Genomic DNA, 27,893 nt, shown 5'->3' on the forward strand with positions numbered 1-27,893 from the left:
TCCAGGACCAAACTTAGCCACCACTATCTGACCTAAAGTAAACCGTTTCTCTGCCTCTCCCTCCTAACCCTTAGTGACACGGAGGACCACAAGCCACTGAAGGGCAGCCGGACGCCGTCCAACGGAACGGTGAAGAGGGACGACAGTGATGACAGCCTGGTGGACTACGGCGAGGGAGGGGATGGGCAGTTCAACGAGGATGGATCCTTCATCGGCCAGTACAGCGGCAAGAAGGAGAAAGACACGCATGAGGGCAACGAGAGCTCCGAGGCCCCCTCGCCGGTCAACGCTATGAACTCCTTCGTCTAGGTAGAGAGACAGTCACCGCTAGCCGATGGCGATGCCATGACGACTGGCTGCTATGGAAACCGTCACTATGGTGACCTGACCTGTCACCATGGAGACCTGCCACCATAAGGACGTGTCACCATGGAGACTCATCACCGTGGTGACCTGTCACTGTGGCCACCCATCACCATGGCTACTTCTGTCACACCTTGTCATCTCTCCACAGCCTGCCCCTCCTGCCCGCCAACTCCCCACCCCCCCATCACACTGTGACTACTCTCACCACCCTCACTATCACACAATGGGAGAAACAACTAACCAACCAGAACAGACATGAGAAGAAGAACCTTAGAACCATTTGAAAAAGTAGAAGGAGGGATGTAGGAGCCCAGAAACAGACAGAGAGAGATGGAGGATGGAGGAGAAGGCAACACTGACAAGCAGGAAGTGGAGGAATGTATTCCAGGAGCAGACTGGGTTGGTTCTCATCACCCAGACTGCTCCACAAAGTGCTGGAGAGGGCATGTGTGTGTTAGGGCCATTTTAGCTTTTGCAAACGTATATATGATGACATATATAGATCGTTGTCTTTTTGCAAACAATGATATCCATTAGAATATATATTTTCTCCACATCACCCAACATGGCAGTCAACAGTATACAGTTTTCCATTCTATACATCCATCTGCTTCTGATTAATATACTGCATGGAATGAATGATATTCTAAACCATTACACACGGAATCATACTGGTGTCTAGTGTGGGAGCAGAGATTCACGTTGACTGACTGTACGCGATGACGGAGCACCTTCAACTACTGGTTATGCCTTTCATCATCTTACCTTTCTACTGTCAGAAGTGTTATGTTGGTATTATAATTACGGGGGGAAACTATGGCGTCATCAATGTCTTTGTGGACATTGCTGTGAAAAGTGTGACTCAGTTTAAATGCTATTGTGACATGTTATTTTTGCAAGACAGGAGGTGTTTGTATGTATACTGTAATAGCAGAACACATCTATGGACTGGATGGTCAGGGATAAACACATTTCTAGTTTGTAGCCCTGAAGAGAAAACGAGTGATAATTAATAGAGAATAACAGCGACACTCCACACCTCTCTCCAACGATCCTACACTCACACACAGACGTTGTTGTTTGTCTTTCTTTGGTTTTTCAAGGGTTGTTGTTTAGTTGTCTTCCGTTCCACCAGACACATGGTCTTGTTGCAGTGGCGCTGCTATCTAACATGGAGATTGGAACAGACCCATTGTTCACACAGCCTCACCACACACTCAGCTGAGACTGCATACAGACTCACCACACACTCAGCTGAGACTGCATACAGACTCACCACACACTCAGCTGAGACTGCATACAGACTCACCACACACTCAGCTGAGACTGCATACAGACTCACCACACACTCAGCTGAGACTGCATACAGACTCACCACACACTCAGCTGAGACTGCATACAGACTCACCACACACTCAGCTGAGACTGCATACAGACTCACCACACACTCAGCTGAGACTGCATACAGACTCACCACACACTCAGACTGCATACAGCCTCTCTGATCATGGAACAAACATTGATCAACATGTTGGCCTAACCTATAAAATGGCCACCATCCAGCATAGATCAACAGCATTGCATCTCCACGCTCCTGCCTTGTGTGGAGAGAGAGAACAAGAGCGAGAGCGAGAGAGACAGAGAGAGAGAGAGACAGAGAGAGAGAGAGAGAGAGGGTGAGAGAGAGACAGAGAGAGAGAGAGAGAGAGAGAGAGAACAGTCTAGCGGTGCTAAGTTTCTGTTGCAGTTCCCAGAGCAGACCTGTGTCAAAATAGTAAAGTATTTGTTTTCTTGCAAACACATTAAGTGTTCTCTATCTCGCTTGTGGAACCAATATAATAGTACCATCACCAGAGACCCCCCCCACCTGGGTGAACTCTGCACAGCAGACAAGCTAAATCGAGTGCATCGTAATGTAATGAAATCAAACTATTCTGAGCCAGGTCTGGAACCCGATACAGACTGCAGGCGGTGCAAAACCAGAGAACCCTTCAGCACGGTTAATAGTGCCTTTGTGGAGAACAGCCTAGAGTTCTAGATTCATACCCATACACATCCCCTCATCCACATAGCAGAACTGTGGTTCTAATACACAGAGCAGAACCTGGTTCCAATAGACAGAGCAGAACCGGTTCCAATACACAGAGCAGAACCTGGTTCCAATACACAGAGCAGAACCTGGTTCTAAAACACAAAGCAGAACCGGTTCCAATACGCAGAAATAGAATGACATTCATTCCATCATTCTGTTTCTATGGTTCCAATCCGGTACAGTTGTCATGGGTCCCGACCCAGCCATGAGAGATTATTTACTAACCTAAAGAAATGAATCACTAACCAACACCACAGGAGAATAGTCTATCATCATCCATGGTCTCATCTCTCCTCTCAGCGTCACACACAGAGGAAGGGCTACGGACCAGACCAGCAGCACTAAACTAAACTACTGCCAACCTATGGTGCACCTGACATGACACCCTTTCCCCCTATATAGTACACTACTTTTGATCAGGGCGCATACGGCTCTGGTCAAAAGTAGTGCACTATATAGAGTGCCCTTGTCAAAAGTAGGGTACTAAAGGGAATAAGGTCCCATTTCAGATGCAGCCTATTGTTTAACTCTCTGGTTAACTGCCATTAAGGATGGGGTGAACTACTGCTACGATGTAAACCAGCCGATATGAACTGAAGGGGCTGAAAGGTATGGAAGATATTGAATGTGTTTTGCCTATTCATCATAAGGAATGAAATGTTGCTTGTTTCATTGGAAAATGTCAATAGTAATATATGCTGGTGATTCGTTTTTTTGTTGTATTTAAAGGTTTATATTTGTATGTTGTCATGTTTTGCTGTAACTCAGAGCGCAACCTTGAAGTTTAGTGTGTAGTCTCCACCCAGTAGTCAGTGGAGTTGGATAATCTACAAGAATGAAGTGTGTGTGTGTGTGTGTGTGCATCTGTGTGTGTGTGTGTGTGTGTGTGCATCTGTGTGTGTGTGTGTGTGTGTCTGTGTGTGTGTGTGTGTCTGTGTCTGTGTGTCTGTGTGCGTGTGTGTGTGCGTGTGTGTGCATCTGTGTGTGTGTGTGTGCATCTGTGTGTGTGTGCATCTGTGTGTGTGTGTGTGTGCATCTGTGTGTGCATCTGTGTGTGCATCTGTGTGTGTGTGTGTGTGCATCTGTGTGTGTGTGTGTGTGTGTGCATCTGCGTGTGTGTGTGTGTGTGTGTGTGTGTGTGTGCATCTGTGTGTGTGTGTGTGTGTGTGTGTGCATCTGTGTGTGTGTGTGTGTGTGTGTGTGTGTGTGTGTGTGTGTGTGTGTGTGTGTGTGTGTGTGTGTGTGTGTGTGCATCTGTGTGTGTGTGTGTGTGTGTGTGTGTGCATCTGTGTGTGTGTGTGTGTGTGTGTGTGTGTGCATCTGTGTGTGTGTGTGTGTGTGTGTGTGACGTATTCTATAGCTCCTCTTCTAGGTGATGACAGTCTGTTGTGTGAAGCGGTCCAGCCATCTTGGCAGAAACAAATCAACTGCTCCATATGTCACCGGGAAGACGAAGGGAGAATTTCAAGAGAAAATTCCAGATTTACATGATCTACATTTTCACAACTTGCATCAAGTTTTTAGTTTCCAAATGTGTCTGCTTTCTGTGTGTAGATATTTTGTTGTAATATGTAAATAGAGCTTGACCTGACTGTAGATGTTTTGGTTCTAGGGGGTATAGAGACGCCAGACGAGAGCTTGACCTGCCTGACTGTAGATGTTTTGGTTCTAGGGGGTATAGAGACGCCAGACGAGAGCTTGACCTGCCTGACTGTAGATGTTTTGGTTCGAGGGGGTATAGAGACGCCAGACGAGAGCTTGACCTGACTAGATGTTTTGGTTCGAGGGGGTATAGAGACACCAGACGGGAGCTTGACCTGACTGTAGATGTTTTGGTTCGAGGGGGTATAGAGACACCAGACGAGAGCTTGACCTGACTAGATGTTTTGGTTCGAGGGGGTATAGAGACGCCAGACGAGAGCTTGACCTGACTAGATGTTTTGGTTCGAGGGGGTATAGAGACGCCAGACCGGAGCTTGACCTGACTAGATGTTTTGGTTCGAGGGGGTATAGAGACGCCAGACCGGAGCTTGACCTGACTGTAGATGTTTTGGTTCGAAGGGTTATAGAGACGCCAGACGGGAGCTTGACCTGACTGTAGATGTTTTGGTTCGAAGGGTTATAGAGACGCCAGACGGGAGCTTGACCTGACTGTAGATGTTTTGGTTCGAGGGGTTATAGAGACGCCAGACGGGAGCTTGACCTGACTGTAGATGTTTTGGTTCGAGGGGCTATTAGAGACGCCAGACGAGAGCTTGACCTGGGGGTTTGAAGGTGTGTTTACAGTTTTCACTCTTTCATTTGCTGTGCAACTTTGTTTTTCAAATTTGTCAGGTTACTACTTTTGCTAGCTCAAGGCTTTATGGGGTAAGGAGTGGAGGAGGAGGAGGAGGAGGAGGAGGAGGAGGAGGGGGAGGAGGAGGAGGAGGAGGAGGGGAGGAGAAAATAATTCAATTAAACAAACAACATGCTCATCCATTGAGACTCACATATAGACTAAATGATAGCAGGACGCAGTGTGAAACCCTGGTGACTGCAGGAAATAATATATGAAAGGATAGAAGAACATTCTGGTAAATGTTGAAGCTACACAAAAAGCATGACAGGCTGTCAAATGGTTTACTCTATCATATAATATTGCTAAATATTTTGTATTTTAAAAATGAAAATAAATAAATGTTGGTTTCAGAATTTCACTTCAGACTGATTTATTCCTCCTTTTAATTTCAGCCCTCATTATTTTAATGGATTCATTTGTTTTCTATATCAAACATGAATACCTGTGTATTGTTTCAATAGATTCAATATGTATAACTGGAGATATTCAAGGTTCTTTGTAACATGTTACTGTATATTATGCAATAACAAGGCCTTGTCCAATGTACCTTGTTTGGACACTGAACGGTATAGCTGTTTATCTAGTGAAGTACTAGACTATGCACCCTAGTGACTAGTGACTAGACTACTATGCACCCTAGTGACTAGTGACTAGACTACTATGCACCCTAGTGACTAGTGACTAGACTACTATGCACCCTAGTGACTAGACTAATATGCACCCTAGTGACTAGTGACTAGACTACTATGCACCCTAGTGACTAGTGACTAGACTACTATGCACCCTAGTGACTAGTGACTAGACTACTATGCACCCTAGTGACTAGTGACTAGACTACTATGCACCCTAGTGACTAGACTACTATGCATCCTAGTGACTAGTGACTAGACTACTATGGACCCTAGTGACTAGACTACTATGGACCCTAGTGACTAGTGACTAGACTACTATGCACCCTAGTGACTAGACTACTATGCATCCTAGTGACTAGTGACTAGACTACTATGGACCCTAGTGACTCAAATATATAGAGGGAGACTTGTTTTGATCTAATCCTGCTGTATAGAACTGCTATTTCTCTCTGTTTCTCTCCCTCATTACCCACACTGGGGATTATAGAATCTGGATTTGATCTAATCCTGCTGTATAGAAGTGCTATTTCTCTCTGTTTCTCTCCCTCATTACCCACACTGGGGATTATAGAATCTGGATTTGGGGATTGAGATTGAGATTGAGAGAGAGAGAGAGAGCATCAACAAGCTAAAGCTCAACAGAGCTCCCATCTCCCCTCCATCCACCTCTCTCATCCATCACCCCTCCATCCACCTCTACCACCTCTCTCATCCCATCTCTCCTCCATCCACCTCTACCACCTCTCTCATCCCATCACCCCTCCATCCAACCCTACCACCTCTCTCATCTCATCACCCCTCCACACACCTCTACCACCTCTCTCATCCCATCACCCCTCCACACACCTCTACCCTCTCTCATCCCATCACCCCTCCACAAACCTCTACCACCTCTCTCATCCCATCACCCCTCCACACACCTCTACCCTCTCTCATCCATCACCCCTCCACACACCTCTACCACCTCTCTCATCCATCACCCCTCCACACACCTCTACCCTCTCTCATCCCATCACCCCTCCACACACCTCTACCCTCTCTCATCCATCACCCTTCCATCCAACTCTCTCATCCCATCACCCCTCCACAAACCTCTACCCTCTCTCATCCATCACCCCTCCATCCACCTCTCTCATCCCATCACCCCTCCACACACCTCTACCACCTCTCTCATCCATCACCCCTCCATCCACCTCTCTCATCCCATCACCCCTCCACACACCTCTACCACCTCTCTCATCCCATCACCCCTCCACACACCTCTACCACCTCTCTCATCCCATCACCCCTCCACACACCTCTACCACCTCTCTCAATAAATGTCCAATATATATCAATATAACTGTTATTATTACAATGTGGCCAGAGAACACTTTTAAGATCTTTACAAATAAAATCATTTTCTGAAATTGTAGGCTACCGATCATGTAGAATGCTGATGTGATTACTTTGTTGGCTTTGCTTTGCAGGCAGCGATACCGCTGCCGGTGCGCAATGCTGGCATCCTCCCTGCGTCCTCCTCTTCCAATAGCGATCGGATATGCGCTTCCTCGTCCTTCCTACGACCACTGTCAGTCATATCCTCTCCTCCAATAGAAAAGTTGACACGCACGCGCTGCTCCTCGCGCTTGGTTGTGGGACAATGCGCTTTTGATCCAGGTGTTCATGCTATGCGGATAATTTGAAATACCGTTTCATTCTATTTCACAGGTAAGGCTGAAACGGCATGAGCATAATGCATGTAGAATAGGGTCTGTAGATTTAGTCGGTTTTAGTGGATTGCAATGAGGGATTTTAAGACGGACCAGGACAGGGATAACTCTGCAATGCTTCGGAGTATGCTACCGCAATGCAGAATAGTCAGTTGCCAATGCTGGCCTCGTACTGCAGTTCCATACTCATCATAGTCGAGGGGAGGTGCGTGTGAGGGTAATGTGCAGTCACTTTTTGACCGGTGAGCGCCTTTTTTTCCGGATATTTACACATCTGTACTTTGTTACATTTAATAGCCTTCTGAAAAATGAATGTGGGCAAGTTACTCATCTAAGTTGTTTGTGAAAGTAGCGTCTCATTTTGGGAGGGTACCCTGCAGCTCAGCGTTGAGGCGAGGCAAGGTGAAATTGAAGGATGATGCGTTACGGGCTCATTGGGCAGGGCTGTCCTGTAACCCGTTATCTAACCAAACTCCTGCAATATGTAATGATCATACATGTAACTGTCCTAGAGCGGGCTGGCTTGGGGCATACCTTCATACCTTCATACCCTCTAGGCTGTTCTTCATTGATGTAGCACAGCCTAATTAGAGGGAATGACAGTGAACACACCACTAAACTCTGGCAATATTGGTTGTTGTCAATTCAGTTGCACATAAGCAGATGGGAAAACAATCAGCAAACTGCCATGCACAATATTATAACCACAGGTATTATAGGATGTTTATAGAATACATTTAATATTATAACCACAGGTATTATAGGATGTTTATAGAATACATTTAATATTATAACCACAGGTATTATAGGATGTTTATAGAATACATTTAATATTATAACCACAGGTATTATAGGATGTTTATAGAATATATTTAATATTATAACCACAGGTATTATAGGGTGTTTATAGAATATATTTAATATTATAACCACAGGTATTATAGGATGTTTATAGAATACATTTAATATTATAACCACAGGTATTATAGGGTGTTTATAGAATATATTTAATATTATAACCACAGGTATTATAGGATGTTTATAGCTTTCATTTAACATTATTGTTGTTTGAGAAACAAAAATGTAATTATTGAAGATATTTTATATTGGGGGAAAGGACATTTTGGTGATTACTTTACATTCACTCCAGGCCTATATATTTCTCTGGATAATTCAGATGTCAGAATACAAATCTGAAAAGAAATGAAACAGACATATATGGAGGTCAGTGTTATTACTGTGGTGTTTCTCTGTGTTCAGCCAGGAAAAACAGACACCCACTCAGTCAGTGGGCCAGGCAGGCAGCTTAATACTGGGCTGACCTAAATATGAGCGTCCCGTTGATCAGATTACAGAATGACAGAGAAAACCAACTCTCAGGACTTGATCAGAGATAGTAGACAAGAGTAGAAGATGCTTACAGTCTTGTCTTCATCATATTCACTATGCCTCTGGATCCACTGGAACAATATCAGTGGTGCTCTGAGGAAGATTTACATTCCATTCTATTCTATTCTATTCCATTATTTTCTATAGCATTCCATTCTATTCTATTCTATTCCATTATTTTCTATAGCATTCCATTCTATTCTATTCTATTGCATTCCAATGTAATCTATTCTATTGCATTCCAATGTATTCTATTGCATTCTATTCTGTGTGGATTATAGAGGATGGACTTCATGACACATTAGGTTAGGAAGATAATACAGCCTCATAAATTGGACCACTTGCATTTGCAAAGTACAGCAGTTGTTGATAAGTGTGATTATGCAGCGGTCAAGTGTCAGGGCTGGGTCTGACATTACTGCTAGGATACAGTACAAAAGTTGTTGTCTAAGTCTTTATGAATCACTGAGTCATTCCTAGAGCTCCTGCTAGGCAGCACATGCTAATATTGTTGAGTCAGCCAGCCAGACAGTCAGCCAGCCAGTCAGCCAGCCAGTCAGCCAGCCAGCCAGCCAGTCAGCCAGCCAGCCAGCCAGCCAGAAAAGAGTGTGAGGAGGACAGCAGCAGCAGCAGGGTATCAGATGATAAATGCTGGAAGCTGCTCAGCTGGAGAATCCTGAGGTATTCCTCATTTATATTCCTCATTTATACAGTCCTCTGTTAGTCATCACTCATCCCCTTATTTCAGCTTCCAGGAATTGTGTATAGATCCTTGCGACATGGGGATGTGCATTATCATGCTGAAACATGAGGAGATGGTGGTAGATGAATGGCACGGCAATGGGCCTCAGGATCTCGTCATGATATCTCTGTGCATTGAAATCGCCATTGATAAAATGCAATTGTGTTCGTTTTCCGTAGCTTATTCCTGCCAATACCATAACCCACCATGGGGCATTCAGTTCACAATGTTGACATCAGCAAACTGCTCGTCCACACAACGCCATACACATGGTCTGCGGTTGTGAGGATGGTTGGACGTATTGTCTAATTCTCTAAAATGAAGTTGAAGGCAGCTTATGGTAGAGAAATGAACATTAAATTCTCTGGCAACAGCTCTGGTGGACATTCCTGCCGTCAGCATGCCAATAGCACGCTCCCTCAAAACTTGATACATTTGTGGCATTGTGTTGTGTGACAAAACTGCACATTTTAGAGTGGCCTGTTATTGTCCCCAGCACAAGGTGCACCTGTATAATGATCATGCTGTTTAATCAGCTTCTGGATATGCCACACTTGTCAGATGGATGGATTATCTTGGCAAAGGAGAAATGCTCACTAAGAGGGATGTAAACAAATTTGTGCACAAAAATTGAGAGAAATAAGCTTTTTGTGAGTATGGAACATTTCTGTGATCTTTTATTTCAACTCATGAAACATGGGATCAACGCTTTACATGTTGCGTTTATATTTTTGTTCAGTGTAGATAGTTCCTCTCTCCTCTCTCTGTGCAGAGGGCGGATGCAATCTGAGCAGAAGATCTAGTTGCTGCTGTAGGCCCTCCTTGGTTGGGAACAGAAGCACCCCCCGCTCTCTCCTCTCTCTTAGGTCACAATCTGACTCTGATGGGCTCTGGGACTGCATAGTGACTTTAGGAGAGACAGGGTTCAGTATAGTAGCTGAACAGACAGGGTTCCGTATAGTAGCTGGACATACAGGGTTCAGTATAGTAGCTAGGCCAGACAGAGTTCAGTATAGTAGCTGGACAGACAGGGTTCAGTAGAGTAGCTGGACAGACAGGGTTCAGTAGAGTAGCTAGGCCAAGGGTTCAGTATAATAGCTGGACAGACAGGGTTCAGTTTAGTAGCTGGCTATACAGGGTTCAGTAGTGTAGCTGGACAGACAGGGTTCAGTATATTAGCTAGGACAGACATGGTTCAGTATAGTAGATGGGACAGACAGGGTTCAGTAGATTAGCTGAACAGACAGGGTTCAGTAGAGTCCTGGGACAGACAGGGTTCAGTAGATTAGCTGAACAGACAGGGTTCAGTAGAGTAGCTGGGACAGACAGGGTTCAGTAGAGTAGCTGGGACAGACAGGGTTCAGTAGAGTAGCTGGAACAGACAGGGTTCAGTAGAGTAGCTGGGACAGACAGGGTTCAGTAGATTAGCTGAACAGACAGGGTTCAGTAGAGTAGCTGGGACAGACAGGGTTCAGTATAGTAGCTGGGACAGACAGGGTTCAGTAGAGTAGCTGGAACAGACAGGGTTCAGTAGAGTAGCTGAACAGACAGGGTTCAGTATAATAGCTGAACAGACAGGGTTCAGTATAATAGCTGAACAGACACGGCTCAGTATTTTAGCTGAACAGACAGGGTTCAGTATTTTAGCTGAACAGACAGGGTTCAGTAGAGTAGCTGGGACAGACAGGGTTCAGTAGAGTAGCTGGAACAGACAGGGTTCAGTAGAGTAGCTGGGACAAACAGGGTTCAGTATTTTAGCTGAACAGACAGGGTTCAGTATAGTAGCTGAACAGACAGGGTTCAGTATAATAGCTGAACAGACAGGGTTCAGTATAATAGCTGAACAGACAGGGCTCAGTATTTTAGCTGAACAGACAGGGTTCAGTATAGTAGCTGAACAGACAGGGTTCAGTAGAGTAGCTGGGACAGACAGGGTTCAGTAGAGTAGCTGGAACAGACAGGATTCAGTAGAGTAGCTGGGACAAACAGGGTTCAGTATTTTAGCTGAACAGACAGGGTTCAGTATAGTAGCTGAACAGACAGGGTTCAGTATAATAGCTGAACAGACAGGGTTCAGTATAATAGCTGAACAGACAGGGCTTAGTATTTTAGCTGAACAGACAGGGTTCAGTATAGCAGCTGAACAGACAGGGTTCAGTAGAGTAGCTGGGACAGACAGGGTTCAGTAGAGTAGCTGGAACAGACAGGGTTCAGTAGAGTAGCTGGGACAAACAGGGTTCAGTATTTTAGCTGAACAGACAGGGTTCAGCATAGTAGCTGAACAGACAGGGTTCAGTATAATAGCTGAACAGACAGGGTTCAGTATAATAGCTGAACAGACAGGGCTCAGTATTTTAGCTGAACAGACAGGGTTCAGTACAATAGCTGAACAGACAGGGCTCAGTATTTTAGTTGAACAGACAGGGTTCAGTATAGTAGCTGAAGAGACAGGGTTCAGTATAGTAGCTGGCTATACAGGGTTCAGTAGTGTACCTGGACAGACAGGGTTCAGTATAGTAGCTGGAACAGACAGGGTTCAGTATAGTAGCTAGGCCAGACAGGGTTCAGTATAGTAGCTGAACAGACAGGGTTCAGTATAGTAGCTGAACAGACAGGGTTCAGTATAATAGCTGAACAGACAGGGTTCAGTATAATAGCTGAACAGACAAGCTCAGTATTTTAGCTGAACAGACAGGGTTCAGTATAGTAGCTGAACAGACAGGGTTCAGTAGAGTAGCTGGAACAGACAGGGCTTAGTATTTTAGCTGAACAGACAGGGTTCAGTAGAGTAGTTGAACAGACAGGGTTCAGTAGAGTAGCTGGGACAGACAGGGTTCAGTAGAGTAGCTGGGACAGACAGGGTTCAGTATAGTAGCTGAACAGACAGGGTTCAGTATAGTAGCTGAACAGACAGGGTTCAGTATAATAGCTGAACAGACAGGGTTCAGTATAATAGCTGAACAGACAGGGCTCAGTATTTTAGCTGAACAGACAGGGTTCAGTATAGTAGCTGAACAGACAGGGTTCAGTAGAGTAGCTGGGACAGACAGGGTTCAGTAGAGTAGCTGGAACAGACAGGATTCAGTAGAGTAGCTGGGACAAACAGGGTTCAGTATTTTAGCTGAACAGACAGGGTTCAGTATAGTAGCTGAACAGACAGGGTTCAGTATAATAGCTGAACAGACAGGGTTCAGTATAATAGCTGAACAGACAGGGCTCAGTATTTTAGCTGAACAGACAGGGTTCTGTACAATAGCTGAAGAGACAGGGCTCAGTATTTTAGCTGAACAGACAGGGTTCAGTACAATAGCTGAACAGACAGGGCTCAGTATTTTAGTTGAACAGACAGGGTTCAGTATAGTAGGTGAAGAGACAGGTTTCTAGTATAGTAGCTGGCTATGCAGGGTTCAGTAGTGTAGCTGGACAGGCAGGGTTCAGTATAGTAGCTGGAACAGACAGGGTTCGGTATAGTAGCTAGGCCAGACAGGGTTCAGTAGATTAGCTAAACAGACAGGGTTCAGTAGAGTAGCTGGGACAGACATGGTTCAGTAGATTAGCTGAACAGACAGGGTTCAGTATAGTAGCTAGGCCAGACAGGGTTCAGTATAGTAGCTGAACAGACATGGTTCAGTATAGTAGCTGGAACAGACAGGGTTCAGTATAGTAGCTAGGCCAGACAGGGTTCAGTATAGTAGCTGAACAGACAGGGTTCAGTATAGTAGCTGAACAGACAGGGTTCAGTATAATAGCTGAACAGACAGGGTTCAGTATAGTAGCTAGGCCAGACAGGGTTCAGTATAGTAGCTAAACAGACATGGTTCAGTATAGTAGCTAGGCCAGACAGGGTTCAGTATAGTAGCTAGGCCAGACAGGGTTCAGTATAGTAGCTGAACAGACAGGGTTCAGTATAGTAGCTGAACAGACAGGGTTCAGTATAGTAGCTGAACAGACAGGGTTCAGTATAATAGCTGAACAGACAGGGTTCAGTATAATAGCTAGGCCAGACTGGGTTCAGTATAGTAGCTAGGCCAGACAGGGTTCAGTATAGTAGCTGAACAGACAGGGTTCAGTATAATAGCTGAACAGACAGGGTTCAGTATAGTAGCTAGGCAAGACTGGGTTCAGTATAGTAGCTAGGCCAGACAGGGTTCAGTATAGTAGCTAAACAGACATGGTTCAGTATAGTAGCTAGGCCAGACAGGGTTCAGTATAGTAGCTAGGCCAGACAGGGTTCAGTATAGTAGCTGAACAGACAGGGTTCAGTATAGTAGCTGAACAGACTGGGTTCAGTGTAGTAGCTAGGCCAGACTGGGTTCAGTAGAGTAGCTGGAACAGACAGGGATGCTGAGGCCAGTACCGTGGAAAGATGGGGGTATCTCTAGGATTCTGTACAGATATAGGGTGTCAGAGGTGTGTTAAAGACACTAAACATGACTACGGTATGCTCTACATCCTGTGTTCAATCAGGAGTGTATTATGCATGCAGCATGACTGCACTTTTAGATAATGGTGAGGTGAGGGGCGGAGCTATAGCGTGACTAGCTGCAGCCGATTGAGACTGGTGTTGTGTTGTCCTCTGAGAGAGCTGAGAATACTGCAGACTCAGAGCAGCTCTCTCTCTCTCTCTCTCGCTCTTTCTCTCTCTCTTTCTCTCTCTCTCTTTCTCTCTCTTCTCTGTCTCTGTCTCTGTCTCTCTCTCTGTCTCTCTTTCTCTCTATCTTTCTCTCTCTCTTTCTCTCTCTCTCTCTCTCGTCTCTCTCTCTCACTTGCTCTGTGTCTCTCTCGCTCTCCCTATCGCTCTATCCTCCCTCCCTCTATCCCTCCCTCTCCTCTCAGTATTCAGAAGGTCTTGCTGCAGGATGACTCTCATATGCTGCTGCAGAACTGATGTGTGAGCATGTGTGACGCCAGACCGGACCCGTCTGAGCGCTGCAGTGTGTGTGTGTGTGTGTGTGTGTGTGTGTGTGTGTGTGTGTGTGTGTGTGTGTGTGTGTGTGTGTGTGTGTGTGTGTGTGTGTGTGTGTGAACGCATATATTAATGGAAAAAGCCCCTCACAGAGAAAAGCCTGCATGACTACAGTATTTGTAGTCTATTTGGAGAATATTGCTGACTCATGTGTTGGTAATAATTTAAACATCCAAAGTGAATTGATATGGAAATTGCACACTGGGGGGTCTATCTAATAGAATCCAGTTTGTATTTCTACACCTAAAAGCTGGATTGTCTATACACCAGGATATTCAACAATAAAACAAACCAAATGAATACATGCATTCAGATCTGTGGCTGCTGCCACACTGAGGGTACTGTCAAACTGCTAAGGACAGTGGACGGGACCGTAAGAATAGAATCCATAGATCTGTGTGTGTGACTGTTCTTGTGGTGGATATGAGGAAACACAATCAGAAATGATGAGCACAAGATCAAGCCATCATGTAATTGTATTAGATACAACTCAGGCTCAGGGTTATTTCATTCAGCAAAGAAGATAAACAATAATTGTATTTCCTCTCTAGCTGATGTCATTTCTCTCTCTCCTCTCTAGCTGATGTCATTTCTCTCTCTCCTCTCTAGCTGATGTCATTTCTCTCTCTCCTCTCTAGCTGATGTCATTTCTCTCTCTCTCTAGCTGATGTCATTTCTCTCTCTCCTCTCTAGCTGATGTCATTTCTCTCTCTCCTCTCTAGCTGATGTCATTTCTCTCTCTCCTCTCTAGCTGATGTCATTTCTCTCTCTCCTCTCTAGCTGATGTCATTTCTCTCTCTCCTCTCTAGCTGATGTCATTTCTCTCCTCTCTAGCTGATGTCATTTATCTCCTCTCTAGCTGATGTCATTTCTCTCTCTCCTCTCTAGCTGATGTCATTTCTCTCCTCTTGCTGATGTCATTTCTCTCCTCTCTAGCTGATGTCATTTCTCTCCTCTCTAGCTGGTCATTTCTCTCTCTCCTCTCTAGCTGATGTCATTTCTCTCCTCTCTAGCTGATGTCATTTCTCTCTCTCCTCTCTAGCTGATGTCATTTCTCTCCTCTCTAGCTGATGTCATTTCTCTCTCTCCTCTCTAGCTGATGTCATTTCTCTCTCTCCTCTCTAGCTGATGTCATTTCTCTCCTCTCTAGCTGATGTCATTTCTCTCTCTCCTCTCTAGCTGATGTCATTTCTCTCCTCTCTAGCTGATGTCATTTCTCTCTCTCCTCTCTAGCTGATGTCGCTTCTCTCCTCTCTAGCTGATGTCATTTCTCTCCTCTCTAGCTGATGTCATTTCTCTCCTCCAGCTGATGTCATTTCTCTCCTCTCTAGCTGATGTCATTTCTCTCTCTCCTCTCTAGCTGATGTCATTTATCTCCTCTCTAGCTGATGTCATTTCTCTCCTCTCTAGCTGATGTCATTTCTCTCCTCTCTAGCTGATGTCATTTCTCTCCTCTCTAGCTGATGTCATTTATCTCTCTCCTCTCTAGCTGATGTCATTTCTCTCCTCTCTAGCTGATGTAATTTCCTCTCTCCTCTCTAGCTGATGTCATTTCTCTCTCTCCTCTCTAGCTGATGTAATTTCTCTCCTCTCTAGCTGATGTCATTTATCTCTCTCCTCTCTAGCTGATGTCATTTCTCTCCTCTCTAGCTGATGTAATTTCCTCTCTCCTCTCTAGCTGATGTCATTTCTCTCTCTCCTCTCTAGCTGATGTCATTTATCTCTCTCCTCTCTAGCTGATGTCATTTCTCTCCTCTCTAGCTGATGTAATTTCCTCTCTCCTCTCTAGCTGATGTCATTTCTCTCTCTCCTCTCTAGCTGATGTCATTTCTCTCTCTCCTCTTTAGCTCATGTCCTGTCCATTACAGACCTCCGTCGGTCTCTGTGTCAGTCAGTAGACAGTCATGGCTGTCACAGCCCTGGTCCTGCTAGTTCTCTCCTCCTCACTGTCACACACTGGTGAGTAGCTCTCAACAGACTGCTTCTGTCTTCTATACATGTCTTAGAATGAACTAGATTAGACATCATCTCAGAAGGACTACTGTTTTTACTAGGTCCATGTGGCTCTGTTCCACCTCATGTGTGGTTGGAACGTTCTGATACAGTTTAATCCATGTGGCTCTGTTCCACCTCATGTGTGGTTGGAACGTTCTGATACAGTTTAAGCCATGTGGCTCTGTTCCACCTCATGTGTGGTTGGAACGTTCTGATACAGTTTAAGCCATGTTCTAGCCATGAGAAACTCAACAAAGTGTCCTTGTCTTCTCCCGTCATTTTGCAGAGGCCGTATTGTTTGGTGAGCCCAGGATCTTTGGAGGTAAGCAGAGTCTGGTTTTCATTCTCATAACCGTTTACTCTGTAAAAGCTTGTAATGCACTGACATACAGCATTATCTCCTACACGCTGAATCACAGTGAAATGAGTCTGGCTTTATGTGTGTTTATCGACCATTCGCAGTCATTAAAGTTATATTGACATAATGTTGCTGTGACGTTGTTGTAACATCACTGTGATGTTGTGCCCTGTCAGATGACGCTACTGGCTACGGTCCAATATTTGAAGAGGAGCCTCTGGATATCGTCTACACAAAGGAGTCCCCTGACAGACTTATCTCCATGAACTGTAGAGCACGGGCCAACCCTGCACCCACATACCGGTAACCCCACACACTCCCACATCAACCCTGCACCCACATACCGGTAACCCCACACACACCCACATCAACCCTGCACCCACATACCGGTAACCCCACACACACCCACATCAACCCTGCACCCACATACAGATAACCCCACACACACCCACATCAACCCTGCACCCACATACCGGTAACCCCACACACACCCACATCAACCCTGCACCCACATACTGGTAACCCCACACACACCCACATCAACCCTGCACCCACATACCGGTAACCCCACACACACCCACATCAACCCTGCACCCACATACCGGTAACCCCACACACACCCACATCAACCCTGCACCCACATACAGGTAACCCCACACACACCCACATCAACCCTGCACCCACATACAGGTACCCCCACACACACCCACATCAACCCTGCACCCACATACAGGTAACCCCACACACACCCACATCAACCCTGCACCCACATACAGGTAACCCCACACACACCCACATCAACCCTGCACCCACATACAGGTATCACCACACACACACACACACACACACACACACACACACACACACACACACACACACACACACAAATCAACCCTATACACACACACACACACACACACACACACATACACACACACAAATCTACCCTATACAGACACATACACCCAAATCAACCCTGTACCCACATACAGGTATCACCACACACACACACACACAAATCAACCCTATACACACACACACACCCAAATCAACCCTATACACACACATACACCCAAATCAACCCGTACAATACATCAAGGTAACACACATTACGTCACATATCATTGGAAAACCAAAGTTAACAGAAATTTAAAGAACATTTTAAGATCTACTGCCATGTAGTCACAGACATTCACAAGGTGTTTTAAAGGACTTTGATTGGTTCTAGAGTCATACAACTTTCAGAGGACATGGAGAGGAATGACTCATTCCAATTTATACAAAAATTATGGGTAAAAAGGGAGATCCACATTTCCCCCCCAGATGGAGGCGTGATAACTGGGAGATCAAGCTGATGGAGCTGCCCAATGAACACTACAGTCTGGTGGGAGGGAACCTCATCATTAACAACCCTGAAGAGAAGAAACATGCAGGGACCTACGTCTGTGTCGCCAAGAACGTGTACGGCACCGTCATCAGCAAGGAGGCCAAGGTCAAGTTTGGATGTGAGTATTGTCGCGAGCCATGACCTAATTTCATGTTGAGAGAGACTAGTACTGGATGTGAGTGAAACTGGTTGACTCTGGTCAACAGGTTCTATTTCTCTCTCACAGTAGATTCACATCCCCATGGTTTCTGAAACTGAATTGACTGACAAACACAGGAAGTATCATGTCGTGTGTGTAGTCTCTAAGTCATTGCTTCTGTCTGTGGTATATAGCTGTGTTGTCTGTGGACACCTGGAATCATGACTATATGCTAGAGTTAAACTGACCACTGCGTTATCTTTCTCTATCTCCAGACCTGGAGGAGTTCCCAGATGAAGAGAGAGACCCTGTGACCGTGAAGGAGGGCCAGGGGGCCGTGCTGCTCTGTGCTCCTCCCAAGCGATGGCCAAGTTAGTACCTCAAACATACTAGAATACACACGATGGCCAAGTTAGTGCCTCAGACATACTAGAATACACATGATGGCCAAGTTAGTACCTCAGACATACTGGAATACACATGATGGCCAATTTAGTACCTCAGACATACTAGAATACACATGATGGCCAAGTTAGTACCTCAGACATACTGGAATACACATGATGGCCAAGTTAGTGCCTCAGACATACTAGAATACACATGATGGCCTAGTTAGTGCCTCAGACATACTAGAATACACATGATGGCCAAGTTAGTGCCTTAGACTTACTAGAATACACATGATGGCCAAGTTAGTACCTCAGACTTACTAGAATACACATTATGGCCAAGTTAGTACCTCAGACATACTAGAATACACATGATGGCCAAGTTAGTGCCTCAGACTTACTAGAATACACATGATGGCCAAGTTAATACCTCAGACTTACTAGAATACACATGAGGGCCAAGTTAGTACCTCAGACATACTAGAATACACATGATGGCCAAGTTAGTACCTCAGACATACTAGAATACACATGATGACCAAGTTAGTACCTCAGACATACTAGAATACACATGATGACCAAGTTAGTACCTCAGACATACTAGAATAAACATGATGACCAAGTTAGTACCTCAGACATACTAGAATACACATGATCACTCAAACTAACAGTCATACTTGTCTTTTCCTACTAGCTCTGACTCTGCTGATAGCTACTTTATTGAAGAAAAATGTACTTACTATGACTGTAATATGTGGTTGACCCACCAAGCTATCAAAAACATGATTTTCTTGGGTTTTATACATATCTCCAGACTATGAGATTGTAATAATACTGTGAAATGTTCTGCCAATCACAGTAAATGTTCAGTTTTCACCTCCCCACTCAGACCACTCCCAGACAGTCCTAGAAAAAGTATTGCTTGAGAAATTGCTCTTTGCTAAAAAAACATTTTAATTGAAAGCAATCACAGTAACGTACTTAATTATTATCCAGAATTGATTTGATAGTGAAATAAAAATGGCTACATTGGACCTTTAAGATCAATGCAAGTGGCTCTGGGTAATAGCGTCTGTTAAAGGACTCAAACGTAAACATAAACATTCTGACCTGTAATCTATTCAGTGTTGAGTCATAGAACATGAAGAAAGAGCTGTTCAGAACACCGTTGTTCACAGTACCTCAGAGTTACACAGTACATAAACTAAACCCCCATAGAGACTCAGAGGTGATTCAGGGGAAACCGACCACCACATTCTTACTAGTTGTTTTATTTTGTTCTTCCTCTGTATCCCAGCTGAGGTGACGTTCCGTTGGATATACAACGAGTTTCCGGTCTTCCTCCACCCGGATAAGCGTCGCTTCGTCTCTCAGAGCACCGGGAATCTGTACATCTCCAAGGTGGAGGCGTCAGACGCAGGGAACTACTCCTGCTATGTGTTCAACCCACAGATTGGCAAGGGAGTCTACTCCAAGTTTATCCCTCTCATATCTACAGAGGAGAGTGAGTAGCCTGTAGCTGGGATACCTGTATAGTACACTAGCCTGTAGCTGGGATACCTGTATAGTACACTAGCCTGTAGCTGGGATACCTGTATAGTACACTAGTTTATAGCTGTGTTACCTATATAGTACACTAGTTTATAGCTGTGTTACCTACAGTATATAGTACACTAGTTTATAGCTGTGTTACCTATATAGTACACTAGTTTATAGCTGTGTTACCTATATAGTACACTAGTTTATAGCTGTGTTACCTATATAGTACACTAGTTTATAGCTGTGTTACCTACAGTATATAGTACACTCGTTTATAGCTGTGTTACCTATATAGTACACTAGTTTATAGCTGTGTTACCTATATAGTACACTAGTTTATAGCTGTGTTACCTATATAGTACACTAGTTTATAGCTGTGTTACCTATATAGTACACTAGTTTATAGCTGTGTTACCTATATAGTACACTAGTTTATAGCTGTGTTACCTACAGTATATAGTACACTCGTTTATAGCTGTGTTACCTATATAGTACACTAGTTTATAGCTGTGTTACCTATATAGTACACTAGTTTATAGCTGTGTTACCTACAGTATATAGTACACTAGTTTATAGCTGTGTTACCTACAGTATATAGTACACTAGTTTATGGCTGTGTTACCTATATAGTGCACTAGTTTATAGCTGTGTTACCTATATAGTGCACTAGTTCATGACTGTGTTACCTATATAGTACACTAGTTTATAGCTGTGTTACCTATATAGTACACTAGTTTATAGCTGTGATACTTGTATAGTGCACTAGTTCATGACTGTGTTACCTATATAGTACACTAGTTTATAGCTGTGTTACCTACAGTATATAGTACACTAGTTTATAGCTGTGTTACCAACAGTATATAGTACACTAGCCTATAGCTGTGTTACCTATATAGTACACTAGTTTATAGCTGTGTTACCTATATAGTACACTAGTTTATAGCTGTTTTACCTACAGTATATAGTACACTAGTTTACAGCTGTATTACCTATATAGTACACTAGTATATAGCTGTGTTACCTACAGTATATAGTACACTAGTTTATAGCTGTGTTACCTACAGTATATAGTATTTTATTTTATTTTATTTTATTTCACCTTTATTTAACCAGGTAGGCTAGTTGAGAACAAGTTCTCATTTGCAACTGCGACCTGGCCAAGATAAAGCATAGCAGTGTGAGCATACAACAAAGAGTTACACATGGAGTAAACAATTAACAAGTCAATAACACAGTAGAAAACGAAGGGGGGGTCTATATACAATGTGTGCAAAAGGCATGAGGAGGTAGGCAAATAATTACAATTTTGCAGATTAACACTGGAGTGATAAAAGATCAGATGGTCATGTACAGGTAGAGATATTGGTGTGCAGAAGAGCAGAAAAGTAAATAAATAAAAACAGTACGGGGATGAGGTAGGTGAAAAGGGTGGGCTATTTACCAATAGACTATGTACAGCTGCAGCGATCGGTTAGCTGCTCAGATAGCTGATGTTTGAAGTTGGTGAGGGAGATAAAAGTCTCCAACTTCAGCGATTTTTGCAATTCGTTCCAGTCACAGGCAGCAGAGTACTGGAACGAAAGGCGGCCAAATGAGGTGTTGGCTTTAGGGATGATCAGTGAGATACACCTGCTGGAGCGCGTGCTACGGATGGGTGTTGCCATCGTGACCAGTGAGCTGAGATAAGGCGGAGCTTTACCTAGCATAGACTTGTAGATGACCTGGAGCCAGTGGGTCTGGCGACGAATATGTAGCGAGGGCCAGCCGACTAGAGCATACAAGTCGCAGTGGTGGGTAGTATAAGGTGCTTTAGTGACAAAACGGATGGCACTGTGATAGACTGCATCCAGTTTGCTGAGTAGAGTGTTGGAAGCCATTTTGTAGATGACATCGCCGAAGTCGAGGATCGGTAGGATAGTCAGTTTTACTAGGGTAAGCTTGGCGGCTTGAGTGAAGGAGGCTTTGTTGCGGAATAGAAAGCCGACTCTTGATTTGATTTTCGATTGGAGATGTTTGATATGAGTCTGGAAGGAGAGTTTGCAGTCTAGCCAGACACCTAGGTACTTATAGACGTCCACATATTCTAGGTCGGAACCATCCAGGGTGGTGATGCTAGTCGGGCATGCAGGTGCAGGCAGCGACCGGTTGAAAAGCATGCATTTGGTTTTACTAGCGTTTAAGAGCAGTTGGAGGCCACGGAAGGAGTGTTGTATGGCATTGAAGCTTGTTTGGAGGTTAGATAGCACAGTGTCCAAAGACGGGCCGAAAGTATATAGAATGGTGTCGTCTGCGTAGAGGTGGATCAGGGAATCGCCCGCAGCAAGAGCAACATCATTGATATACACAGAGAAAAGAGTCGGCCCGAGAATTGAACCCTGTGGCACCCCCATAGAGACTGCCAGAGGACCGGACAGCATGCCCTCCGATTTGACACACTGAACTCTGTCTGCAAAGTAATTGGTGAACCAGGCAAGGCAGTCATCCGAAAAACCGAGGCTACTGAGTCTGCCGATAAGAATATGGTGATTGACAGAGTCGAAAGCCTTGGCGAGGTCGATGAAGACGGCTGCACAGTACTGTCTTTTATCGATGGCGGTTATGATGTCGTTTAGTACCTTGAGTGTGGCTGAGGTGCACCCATGACCGGCTCGGAAACCAGATTGCACAGCGGAGAAGGTACGGTGGGATTCGAGATGGTCAGTGACCTGTTTGTTGACTTGGCTTTCGAAGACCTTAGATAGGCAGGGCAGGATGGATATAGGTCTGTAACAGTTTGGGTCCAGGGTGTCTCCCCCTTTGAAGAGGGGGATGACTGCGGCAGCTTTCCAATCCTTGGGGATCTCAGACGAGATGAAAGAGAGGTTGAACAGGCTGGTAATAGGGGTTGCGACAATGGTGGCAGATAGTTTCAGAAATAGAGGGTCCAGATTGTCAAGCCCGGCTGATTTGTACGGGTCCAGGTTTTGCAGCTCTTTCAGAACATCTGCTATCTGGATTTGGGTAAAGGAGAACCTGGAGAGGCTTGGGCGAGGAGCTGCGGGGGGGGCGGAGCTGTTGGCCGAGGTTGAAGTAGCCAGGCGGAAGGCATGGCCAGCCGTTGAGAAATGCTTATTGAAGTTTTCGATAATCATGGATTTATCAGTGGTGACCGTGTTACCTAGCCTCAGTGCAGTGGGCAGCTGGGAGGAGGTGCTCTTGTTCTCCATGGACTTCACAGTGTCCCAGAACTTTTTGGAGTTGGAGCTACAGGATGCAAACTTCTGCCTGAAGAAGCTGGCCTTAGCTTTCCTGACTGACTGCGTGTATTGGTTCCGGACTTCCCTGAACAGTTGCATATCACGGGGACTATTCGATGCTATTGCAGTCCGCCACAGGATGTTTTTGTGCTGGTCGAGGGCAGTCAGGTCTGGGGTGAACCAAGGGCTGTATCTGTTCTTAGTTCTGCATTTTTTGAACGGAGCATGCTTATCTAAAATGGTGAGGAAGTTACTTTTAAAGAATGACCAGGCATCCTCAACTGACGGGATGAGGTCAATGTCCTTCCAGGATACCCGGGCCAGGTCGATTAGAAAGGCCTGCTCACAGAAGTGTTTTAGGGAGCGTTTGACAGTGATGAGGGGTGGTCGTTTGACTGCGGCTCCGTAGCGGATACAGGCAATGAGGCAGTGATCGCTGAGATCCTGGTTGAAGACAGCGGAGGTGTATTTGGAGGGCCAGTTGGTCAGGATGACGTCTATGAGGGTGCCCTTGTTTACAGAGTTAGGGTTGTACCTGGTGGGTTCCTTGATGATTTGTGTGAGATTGAGGGCATCTAGCTTAGATTGTAGGACTGGCGGGGTGTTAAGCATATCCCAGTTTAGGTCACCTAACAGAACAAACTCTGAAGCTAGATGGGGGGGGCGATCAATTCACAAATGGTGTCCAGGGCACAGCTGGGAGCTGAGGGGGGTCGGTAGCAGGCGGCAACCGTGAGAGACTTATTTCTGGAGAGAGTAATTTTCAAAATTAGTAGTTCGAACTGTTTGGGTATGGACCTGGAAAGTATGACATTACTTTGCAGGCCATCTCTGCAGTAAACTGCAACTCCTCCCCCTTTGGCAGTACACTAGTATATAGCTGTGTTACCTATATAGTACACTAGTTTATAGCTGTGTTACCTATATAGTACACTAGTATATAGCTGTGTTACCTACAGTATATAGTACACTAGTATATAGCTGTGTTACCTGCAGTATATAGTACACTAGTTTATAGCTGTGTTACCTGCAGTATATAGTACACTAGTTTATAGCTGTGTTACCTATATAGTACACTAGTTTATAGCTGTGATACTTGTATAGTGCACTAGTTTATAGCTGTGTTACCTACAGTATATAGTACACTAGTTTATAGCTGTGTTACCTATATAGTACACTAGTTTATAGCTGTGTTACCTGTATAGTACACTAGTTTATAGCTGTGTTACCTATATAGTACACTAGTTTATAGCTGTGTTACCTGTATAGTACACTAGTTTATAGCTGTGTTACCTGTATAGTACACTAGTTTATAGCTGTGTTACCTGTATAGTACACTAGTTTATAGCTGTGTTACCTGTATAGTACACTAGTTTATAGCTGTGTTACCTACAGTATATAGTACACTAGTTTATAGCTGTGTTACCTATATAGTACACTAGTTTATAGCTGTATTACCTATATAGTACACTAGTTTATAGCTGTGTTACCTACAGTATATAGTACACTAGTTTATAGCTGTGTTACCTGTATAGTACACTAGTTTATAGCTGTGTTACCTATATAGTACACTAGTTTATAGCTGTGTTACCTACAGTATATAGTACACTAGTTTATAGCTGTGTTACCTGTATAGTACACTAGTTTATAGCTGTGTTACCTATATAGTACACTAGTTTATAGCTGTGTTACCTACAGTATATAGTACACTAGTTTATAGCTGTGTTACCTGTATAGTACACTTGTTTATAGCTGTGTTACCTATATAGTACACTAGTATATAGCTGTGTTACCTACAGTATATAGTACACTAGTATATAGCTGTGTTACCTGTATAGTACACTAGTTTATAGCTGTGTTACCTATATAGTACACTAGTTTATAGCTGTGTTACCTACAGTATATAGTACACTAGTTTATAGCTGTGTTACCTGTATAGTACACTTGTTTATAGCTGTGTTACCTATATAGTACACTAGTATATAGCTGTGTTACCTACAGTATATAGTACACTAGTTTATAGCTGTGTTACCTGTATAGTACACTAGTTTATAGCTGTGTTACCTATATAGTACACTCGTTTATAGCTGTGTTACCTGTATAGTACACTAGTTTATAGCTGTGTTACCTATATAGTACACTAGTTTATAGCTGTGTTACCTATATAGTACACTACTTTTGACCATTGTCTTTGCTTTGTCTTCAGCTCCGGGTAGCTGTTACGCCTAGGCTCAGATCTAGGATCAGCTTAAACCCTCCCCAAAATCTAAGATGTTTCTTTAGATGGAAAGACACAAAACTGACCTTAGATCAGTGTCTAGGTAGAGGTGCATCCTAGCCACAGATCTGGGATCATGTTACACTCTGCGAAATCTCTCCCTTAACATTAGGCTGGAAAAAAACACAAAAACTGACCATACATCAATGTCTTTTGGGCAACTCCATAGTGTTGACCTATGACCCTTTCATCCCCACAGCCCCAGAGAAGAGATACAAGGCCGACCTCGTAGTAAAGTTCCCTGACACCACAGCTATGCTCAACTACAACGTCACACTGGAGTGCTTCGCTCTGGGAAAGTGAGTCAGAATATGGAAATTACAGATATTTAGCTACTGATGAAACAAACACAAAGACTTTGGGGACTTTTGTTCACTTGTCACACTGTAACTAGAGAAGATGGCATCCATTTGCTTACACATATTTTCTGAAACAGTTATGTATGCCTTATAAAGGGCTTATGGAGGATTCATTAAGCCTTCATAAGACACGAGGCCTGCCATTTGAGACATAACCGTGCTTAGTTAGTTCCTTCTTCTATTGTTGTCTTTGTGTCCAGTCCGGCCCCTCATATCGTCTGGAGGAAGATAGGTGCTACCGACCTGCCTGCCAGCGCTCAGGTCAGCATGTCTGGAGCGCTGCTCCACCTCTACAACGTCCAGTATGAAGACTCAGCAGGGTACGAGTGTGAGGCCATCAACCAGAAATGGCAAGACTGGCATCAGGCCTGGCTCTATGTAGAGGGTAAGATACCAAACTCCATCTCTACAGTGTTACAATAAGAGAAGAGGGTAAGATACCAAACTCCATCTCTACAGTGTTACAATAAGAGAAGAGGATAAGATACCAAACTCCATCTCTACAGTGTTACAATAAGAGACGAGGGTAAGATACCAAACTCCATCTCTACAGTGTTACAATAAGAGACGAGGGTAAGATACCAAACTCCATCTCTACAGTGTTACAATAAGAGACGAGGGTAAGATACCAAACTCCATCTCTACAGTGTTACAATAAGAGAAGAGGGTAAGATACCAGACTCTATCTCTACAGTGTTACAATAACAGATCTGATATACAGTACGTAGCACTTGCTTCTAACACTTTACATTACAATGTTAGTACCACTAACACTAATATCTGATTTACTGTAAACCAAAACATATACACGGTTTCATTGTAGTGTGTATGTGTTTCAACATTTTAAATTGTGTTTTGATTGACAGCTGCTCCTGAGTGGGCTGTGACCATCAACAACACCCAGAAGGACGTAGGGTCAGAACACACCATGTCCTGTGTAGCTAATGGGAAGCCTGGCCCATACATCCGATGGCTCAAGGATGGATACTCGGTAAAGATGCCTGTCCTCCCCCTGCTGGCTGTCATTCTTTAAAGGGCAACTTCACCGTCAAAATCAAAATTTGACAGATGATCTCAAACTCCTTAAAGGGATACATGTATCTACTTTCCCAGAGTCAGATGAACTTGAGGATACCATTTGTATGTCTCTGTGTCCAGTATGAAGGAAGCTAGAGGTAGTTATGAGGGCCAATGCTAACTAGCGTTAGCGCAATGATTGGATGTCTATGGGTCTTTGCTAGAATGCTTTTGTGGTAGGTGTTTTAATTAACACCAACCACAATTAATGGACATCTGTTGTGTAGATCCACTGTATAAGGATAGTGAAATAAGCTGGACTTGATCTCAATTCAATAGGAAAGATGGGCACCATCTTATCTAGTACTAATTCAATAGGAAAGATGGGCACCATCTTATCTAGTACTAATTCAATAGGAAAGATTGGCACCATCTTATCTAGTACTAATTCAATAGGAAAGATTGGCACCATCTTATCTAGTACGAATTCAATAGGAAATATTGGCACCATCTTATCTAGTACTAATTCAATAGGAAAGATGGGCACCATCTTATCTAGTACTAATTCAACAGGAAAGATGGGCACCATCTTATCTAGTACTATTTTTTTCCCAGTATGGTAAAGGTGAGCTGAAATTCTCCAGTCTGACGTTTGAGGACTCTGGGATGTACCAGTGTATCGCTGAGAACTACTGGGGTATCATCTACGCCAGCGCTGAGCTACGTGTCATTGGTGAGTGTATAACACAACCTACCTATGATTGGTTAGTCTGTAACACAAACTACATGTGATTGGTTAGTCTGTGCCCTGAACTGCACCTCATTGGTTCAACGAGCACACCCCCACCGTGTTTATAGTTTTGATTCTGGGAATATAAAAAACGACAGTCATCAACTATAGCAACTACAAAGTTGTCAGTTATACACACAGGCCTCATTGATAGATAATTACATCCAAC

At 44.1% G+C, this 27,893-nt stretch overlaps 2 protein-coding genes across 15 annotated transcripts in view; both read left to right on the forward strand.

Annotated features, from left to right (window-relative positions):
• LOC109880253 (neuronal cell adhesion molecule) overlaps nt 1–1,350 on the forward strand; it is a 47,558-nt gene extending 46,208 nt beyond the window's left edge. For all 14 annotated transcript variants that reach the window (XM_031816091.1, XM_031816086.1, XM_031816088.1 and 11 more), the window contains one exon: nt 75–1,350. In XM_031816091.1, the coding sequence (XP_031671951.1) occupies nt 75–309 (235 nt within the window). In that variant the 3' untranslated portion in view covers nt 310–1,350. The remainder of the gene's footprint in view (nt 1–74) is intronic.
• A 5,656-nt stretch (nt 1,351–7,006) lies between these two features.
• The window catches only part of LOC116361745 (contactin-1-like), a 32,854-nt gene continuing 11,967 nt past the window's right edge, over nt 7,007–27,893 (forward strand). The window contains 11 exon segments of the mRNA XM_031816100.1: nt 7,007–7,138; nt 16,085–16,196; nt 16,519–16,554; nt 16,767–16,893; nt 17,914–18,095; nt 18,392–18,487; nt 19,803–20,009; nt 25,758–25,857; nt 26,118–26,302; nt 26,784–26,908; nt 27,550–27,667. Coding sequence (XP_031671960.1) covers nt 16,142–16,196; nt 16,519–16,554; nt 16,767–16,893; nt 17,914–18,095; nt 18,392–18,487; nt 19,803–20,009; nt 25,758–25,857; nt 26,118–26,302; nt 26,784–26,908; nt 27,550–27,667 — 1,231 coding nt within the window. The 5' untranslated portion in view covers nt 7,007–7,138; nt 16,085–16,141.

This window comes from Oncorhynchus kisutch, unplaced genomic scaffold (genome assembly GCF_002021735.2).
Source record: "Oncorhynchus kisutch isolate 150728-3 unplaced genomic scaffold, Okis_V2 scaffold741, whole genome shotgun sequence".
NCBI lineage: Eukaryota > Metazoa > Chordata > Actinopteri > Salmoniformes > Salmonidae > Oncorhynchus > Oncorhynchus kisutch.